A 7708-nucleotide genomic window follows, 5' to 3' on the forward strand; every position below is an offset into this window, starting at 1 on the left:
TTGCCAAAAAAACCAGAGAGAGCTGAGGTTTTTCGGGGGATTGTTTTCCCAGTTTTTCACAAAGGAGCTACTGGATCTCAAATTGTCGCGACGACCTATGAACTCAAACAGAAAAGTTTTGATAACACTTCAGTCGATCATTAAGAGACCGATTTTAGCGTACCTATGTTAAGCTTAGCCGAGCGCAAGGCCAATAACATGGAATGGGTGACTTAAACCTCATATGGGAATAAGGAAGAACGGGCTTGAGTCTTGATTTTAAATAATTACATGAGTAAAAATCGAAAATCAAATCAGAATAGTGATGAGCTGAGATATTAACAGAATCTAGGTAGTTACATAGGTTCTCTAATCACGATCGAATAAACTACGGGCTAAAAAATTCCCGGAGGGACGGACCCAGCTTGTTTCGTTTAAGGCGGTTTATACAACATTTTCTCGTTTATAAAGGTTTAGCAAAGTGGAAGAGCAAACTGATGAAAGCATGACAAATTTAAACAAGTTAAGAACAAATTCTGATTTATAGAGGTACCTAATTTTAAAGTTAAAAAACGCGTCCCGAATTTTTTTCTGGGACAAAAACGGAAATTCGGGACAAAACGCCCCAATATGAAAAACTGAACGGGACGCCGGGACACCCCCTGAAATTCGGGACTGTCCCGGCCAATTCGGGACGTTTGGCAAGCCTACCTTTAGGTGATTGGCTAAATTTCAATTTTTATGCGAAGTGAAAACTCTCAACTGATTTATTTGATTCAGGTGACTTTGCCAGCCTGGTTAGCTTGGCTGGTAGAGCGTCTGCCTTGTAAGCGCTAGACCGTGGGTTCGATTCCCACCCGGGTATAAATTGTGATAACAAGTCCCTTCTCTCTCTCTCTCTTTCTCTCCCTTCCTTCTTCTCTCTCTATCTCTCTCTTTCCCTCTCTCTCTCCCTCCCTTTTTCTTTCTTTCCCTGCCTTATAACTTTCTCTCTTTCCTCTCCCTAAAATTCTCTTCTCTAATTTCTCTTACCTCCTTCTTTCTATTTCTACCTCTCTCTTTCTCCCTCCTTTCATTTTCTCCTTTCTCTCCATCCCCTCTCTCCTTAATTTCCCTCCGCTAATTTCCCCTATCTCTCCTCTCTTCCTCTCCCTCCCTCCCTCTCTCTCTCTCTCTCTTATCTCTACACCTCTCCCTGTTTCTCTTCGCTATCTCTCGTGACTAAACTACCATTCTCCTAATACCTACTAGTGGAGATGTAAAAGAAAAAAAAAATGTTAGAGAGAGAGAGTTACACTCGTATTTATGAACAAAAATGATCGTTCTTAGATCAGTCTCAAGTCAAAATTGACCAATCAAATGCCTTGAGACTATGCTTAGCACGAACTTAAGAGCCAGCATTTTGTTCATAAATATGGGTGTTAGTGTATCACAAGTTTTAAGGGACTTGGGCTAAAAGAACTCTATTTTTTATTTATTTCCCCTGGTTTGGGGGTGCTCGAACGCTATATTAAAGTGCAGAGAACCCAGTCACTCGACACCCTAGTTATTTCAGGAATCGGGTTTAAGTTAGGCCATTGGATTAACTTTGTTAATCCCAAGTTTAAGGACCCGGGACACCGAGGTGGAGAAACAATTACCATGGCGAATTAACGAACGCTGAATTTGTTTCAATTAATATAAATTGTCTCTCTTCCCCCTTCTCCTTCTTTTCTTCCCTCTCTTTCCTATCCCCTATCTCGCCCTCTCCAAATCTTCTTCTCCTCCTCCTCCTTCTTTCTTTCCTCTTCAACCTCCCCTGATTCTCTCTCCCTCCCCTCCCCCTGATTCTCTTTCTCTCTATCTTCTCTCCCTTTCCCCTCCTTTTACTCTCACCCTTCTCTCAATTCTCCTTCCCCTCTTTCTCTCCTTCTCTTCTAATCTCTCGCTTCGCCCTCCCACATTCAATTAATATAAATTGTGATAACACTTCCCCTCCTCTCCCTCTCCTCATCTCTCCCCTCCCCTCTCACTGATTTTTGTAAACAACCGAGTGAAAGGAGGTTGACCTGTCGAACAATCGATCGAATTAAGTGAGGTTCCCTTTAGGTAGGCTTGCCTAATATCCAAAATGTCGATTCGGGACGCGAATCCGCGAACATAATTGCCAAACCCGCGAACATAATCGCAAAATCCGCGATCCTCTCCTCGCTCTCTCTCTCTTTCTCTCATCCAGCTCCATTTTGTTCATTATAACGTTTCCTTCTTCTTCTTCTTCTCTCTCGCTTTTAATTGAGTTACAAGCGGATTTGATTGGGAGAGAGAGAGAGAGAGAAAAGAGGAATGAGCTATGTACTGTGTACGTACATAGGTACACGAGTAAGTACATATACATAGATATTTAGTGGAGGTGTATTATGTATTTATTCCTACTTGAATAGATGGTTTATTATGTCTACCTATGTAGGTGTTGCATTTGTACTGTGTAGAGATAGCTAAATGGATTATGTATTTGTAGAAATGAAGCATATAATTATGCACGTACGTATAGGTACTGAACAAAAATGGAAATTTCGGCATCTCAATCTCTACTAATATTAGAAAAATGAGAGTATTGACATATCCACTAATTTTAGGAGAGTGGTAGTTTCGATACCTATCTCCGCTAATGTTAAGGAAAAGTTTGTATTCTGACATCTCCACTAATATTAGAACAAATAGGAGAGTATTGACAACTCCACCAATATTAGAAAAATTGGGAATTTTAACATCTCCACTAATTTAGGAAATACTTTAACTCTTAACCTCACCCTGGTTTAAAATTTAATCCCCTCGGGTTAACGCCCCTGGTTTACCATGTGGGAAGTGAACAGACGCGGGAATCTCTCTCTCTCTCTCTCTCTCTCTCTCTCTCTCTCTCTTTTCCTCTCTTTCTCTCTCTCCCTCTCACGAACAAAAATTTATCGCTTCCTCTCTCTCTCTCTCTCCCTGTCTCTCTCTCTCTCCCTGTCTCTCTCTCTCTCTCTCCCTGTCGCCATTTTGAACTTTTCATCAGAGAAAATATTCTACCCAAACACAATTTGCGCTCTCTCTTTCTCTACCCCCTTTTGTTCCTCTCTCCCTCCCTCTCTCTCTCTCTACCCTTTGTCTCTCTCTCGCTTTCTCTCTCTCTCTCTCGCTGTTTTTCCTATACGAGGGGTTTATTTTGGAAAGAATTGAAGTGTTTCATATTATATTAAATTGTTTTATAATGGTGGAAGGGAGTTTTTTTTCTTTTTTGAGAAAGAGAAAGAGAGAGAGAGAGAGAGAGAGAGAGAGAGAGAGAGAGAGAGAGAGAGAGAGAGAGAGAGAGAGAGACTCTTTGTTGTTCTTCATAATTTAATTACCTTCGGGACACCCTGTAGGAAAGTTTACATTTCAAGTTGGTATTCAAGTCACGTGGTGGTACAGACTTTTTGAGACACCCTATATGAAAGTTTACACTAATACGACAGTATGTTTATGTTGATATTTAGTCACGTGACGTAGCTAATAAGGTTCGATATATCACTGATTTTTGTAAACAACCGAGCGAAGGGAGGTATTTTGTTGACCTGTCGAACAATAGACCGAATTAAGTGAGGTTCCCTTTAGGTAATTGGCTAAATTTCAATTTTCATGTGAAGTGAAAACTCTCAACTGATTTATTTGATTCAGGTGACTTTGCCAGCCTGGTTAGCTTGGCTGGTAGAGTGTCTGCCTTGTAAGCGCTAGACCGTGGGTTCGATAATTTATGAATTTTTGTGTGTGGTGTGAAGGATTTTGTGGAAAAAATAGAGCTCTTTTTTGTTCGCTTTTCCACGGCGAAAACGACTGGACCTGGACCAATATTGATTAGAATTTGAATTTTGTGGTTATATCAGGAAGAGAACTGAACTTCTAGGCATTCTAGGCTATCTGAAAACGATTGTCACTGATTCAAAATGGCAGAAACATGATATTGACTTTAACGAAAGAGACGAGCGAAGGAAGAAAGAAAGAAATAAAAAGAAGGAATTAACACTGGGAAAAAAATCTGGTGTGAACATCACACGACTTTCCTTATCCTATTGAATGATGCTTATTTGAGTGTTCTTTTACCCTAACTTTTACAATATCTCTAACCGTTTTGTCGCTATAGCTGAAAACCGCCAAAAAACGGTCGAAATCTGTCCAAAAGCGGTAAAAATACCGCCAAGCGCAGCAACCATCTCAAACAAACGTTTTGTGTTGCATCCTTGTCACATTAGTGAACCACATACCAAATTTCAAGTTTCTAGCTTATACCGTTCCCGAGATATTGTTAAATTACACCAAAAACCGCCAAAAAGCGGTAAAATGCCGCCAACCGTTGCACCGATCCTAACCAAAAGTTTCGTGTCGCATCCTTGTCACATTTGACAGCTACATACCAAATTTCAAGTCTCTACCTCTTACCGTTCTCGAGATATTTTGTTTACAGACACACGGACACACAGACACAGACACGGACCAATGGCTGAAACTTTGGATTTAAGCTCTAGGGACCTCAAAACGTGTTTTGGCACTAAAAACTGACCATCGAAAATTTGACCCGATTACATTACTTTCCTTCCTATAGGATAAAAGTAAAAAATGGTGTTTTGGATTATTATTCTGAAATCCAATTTTATCTAGTGTAAGAGGCCCTGATAACTTTGGGGGGGCTTAAGCCCCCCAAGCCCCCCCCTTGGCACTAAAAACTGACCATCGAAAATTTGACCCGATTACATTACTTTCCTTCCTATAGGATAAGGAAAGTAAAAACTAGGGTGCCGGCAGCCCAATCGGGTGACTGGGTTCCGGCACTCTAATATTGAACTCTATATCTTGAAGCTCGACACTGTAATAAAGCATTCCAACAGCCTAAATCAGGAGAAGTAACCCAATAATAGAGTTCTTCCACTCTAAACTTGTGGCACCCTGTCACCATTTTTTTTCTCAGTGAAGGAAGAAAAAACAATGACTCACCTGGACTCGAACCTCAGGCAAGTTCACCTTCATCGCCAGTTCTTCTCGACTGTACACATCTGGATAGTGGCTCTTTTCGAAAGCCCTCTCCAGCTCATGCAACTGATACGTCGTGAATGTCGTCCGATTGCGTCGATGCTTTTTCTTGTCGACCGGCGACAGCGATGGCGACAACGAACCGCCCCGCGAACACTTGTCGTCGTCGATTTCAAGATCGGAATCGACGGTGTCGGACGGCTTGCGACGGAGATCGGAGACGGCTTGCTCGTCCGATGAAGAGTTGCCCGAGTTTTCCGCTGTAACATGGAAGAGAGAGATGGGTGGTTAGAAAATAGATTCGTAAATACTAGAATAAATAGCTTTGAAAGAGAGGTTTTTTTTTTATTAATTTGAAGCTTACCTACCTCGGTGGTGTAGTGGTCAAGGCGCTCGCCTGGTAAACAGAGGGCGTGGGTTCAATCCCAGCCGAGGTATGGAATTTTATCCTCAATATAATTTGAGAATTTGACCACAATAACAGTCTAAGCCTACTGCTGGAGTAAAGGGACTTATCAGTCCTATGCGAGCAGTATAAATAAGCACTATTATTATTATATAGGTAGGTTTCAATCCCAGCCGAGGTATGGAATTTTATCCTCAATATAATTTGAGAATTTGACCACAATAATAGTAGTAGCCTACTGTGAAAAAATGAGAATATGCCCATGCAAAAAAAAATTGAGAACCACTGCTTTAGTCCCTCTTCCATTCGCAATTCCGGAGGAAATCAGAATTGATAGAATAAACGAATCAGGCGGGAAGAAACGAGGAAGAACGAGTGAGTGACACTAAAACGGAACCAGAAGAAAGAAGGGAAGAAGTGGGAAAAGATGAAGTGAAAAAGAAGAAGGAAGAAGAAAAAGAAGAAGAAGAAGAAAAAGAAAAAGAAGAAGAAGAAGAAGAAGGAGAAGAAGAAGAAGAAGAAGAAGAAGAAGAAGAAAAAGAAGAAGAAGAGGAAGGAGGAGAAGAAAAACGAAAATAAGAAGAGATAGGAGGCAAGGAAGAAGCTAAAAAGGAGGAGGAAGAGAAGTAGCTGAAAAGGAAAGAGGAGGTAGATAAGGGAAAAAAATAGAGGAAAAGGAAGAAGAAAAAGAAGAAGAAGAAGAATACGAAGGAGGAGAAGAAGAAGAAGAAGAAGGAGGAGAAGAAGAAGAAGAATACGAAGGAGAAGAAGAAGAAGGAGGAGGAGGAGGAGGAGAAGAAGAAGAAGAAGAAAAAGAAGAAGAAAAAGAAGAAGAAGAAGAAGAAGAAGAAAAAGAAGAAGAATACCTACGAAGGAGGAGAAGAAAAACGAAAATAAGAAGAAATAGGAGGCAAGGAAGAAGCTAAAAAGGAGGAGGAAGAGAAGTAGCTGAAAAGGAAAGAGGAGGTAGATAAGGGAAAAAATAGAGGAAGAAGAAGAAGAGGAGGAGGAGGAGGAGAAGAAAAAATAGGAGGTAAAAATATCGACAAAGAATTGAGGAAATGAGGTTCGGAAATGAAATTAGGAGAGAGATCACAAGAGGGCTCGATTCCTTTGCAATTGACGTTGGGCTGCCAATGCGAAGGCTGTGGGTTCGAGTCCTGCTGAGCTCATACTTTTTCGAACGAATGAAGCGACGTCTAAGTTTGAAGTTGATTTGTATGCAGTTGGTAGTTTATTCAAAAAACTCAATGTTTTTTTTTTTTTTATTATTGATTGCATCAGTGAGAAGAAGAAGAAGAAGAAAAAGAGAAAGAAAAAGAAGAATACGAAGGAGGAGAAGAAGAACGAAAAAAAGAAAAGATAGGAGGCAAGGAAGAAGCTAAAAAGAAGGAGGAAGAGAAGTAGCTGAAAAGGAAAGAGGAGGTAGATAACGGGAAAAAAATAGAGGAAGAAGAGGAGGAGGAGAAAAAATAGGAGGTAAAAAGAATTGAGGAAATGAGGTTCGGAAATGAAATTAGGAGAGAGATTACAAGAGGGGCACGGTTGGTCCAGTGGTAACGCGCTTGCTTGCCATGCAGAAGGTCCCGGGTTCGAATCCCACCATCGACAAAAATTTGTACTCGTTTTTCGATTGCAAATATTTCGACGGGTTACTTTCTGGTGTTCTCGTGTTGACCCAGCACCTAAATGGGAAGTATTGTGTCTCTTCTCGCCCATCTGATGAGAGGCATACTACGGGATGGGCATGCTACGACACAGGCCACAAGCGTCCAATGTAGCAGTTGTTTCATCGCTACGAAAAAAAAACGGGGGGGAAACACTCATCTTTAAAAAAAAAAAAAAAAAAAAAAAAAAAAAAAAAACAAAAAAACAAGTCTCTAGCTCATACCGTTCCCGAGATATTTTGTTTACAGACAGACAGACACACACGGACCAATGGCTGAAACTTTGGATTTAGGCTCTAGGGTCCTCAAAACGTTTTTGGCACTAAAAACTGACCAACGAAAATTTGACCCGATTACATTACTTTCCTTCCTATAGGATAAGGAAAAGTAAAAAGGGAAGATGGGTTTTTTTTTTTTTTTTTTTTTCAACGATTTTTCCAATCCAACATCTCATCTACAGGAATGATAAGAAACATGTCAGATCTGAGTGATAACAGTCTCGACCAGAAATCGAACCTGATCGATCTGAACCCTGGACTAGAAGACGCTGTATCAACAACCACCACCGAACTCCCCACCACCCCTCTGACTACAACCACGGAGATGGCTACAACTACGGAGTTGGACAGCACAG

At 40.8% G+C, this 7708-nt stretch overlaps 1 protein-coding gene across 1 annotated transcript in view; it reads left to right on the top strand.

The window, feature by feature from the left end:
* Positions 1 to 7702, top strand: part of LOC103520783 (serine protease nudel-like) — a gene marked incomplete at both ends in the record, with an annotated part of 10125 nt that extends 2423 nt beyond the window's left edge. Inside the window, one exon of the mRNA XM_008485882.1 lies at positions 7535 to 7702. Within this exon, the coding sequence (XP_008484104.1) occupies positions 7535 to 7702 (168 nt within the window). The remainder of the gene's footprint in view (positions 1 to 7534) is intronic.
* Positions 7703 to 7708: the final 6 nt, after the last annotated feature.

Source organism: Diaphorina citri, unplaced genomic scaffold (assembly GCF_000475195.1).
Source record: "Diaphorina citri unplaced genomic scaffold, Diaci psyllid genome assembly version 1.1 scaffold4060, whole genome shotgun sequence".
NCBI classification, from domain to species: Eukaryota; Metazoa; Arthropoda; class Insecta; order Hemiptera; family Psyllidae; genus Diaphorina; species Diaphorina citri.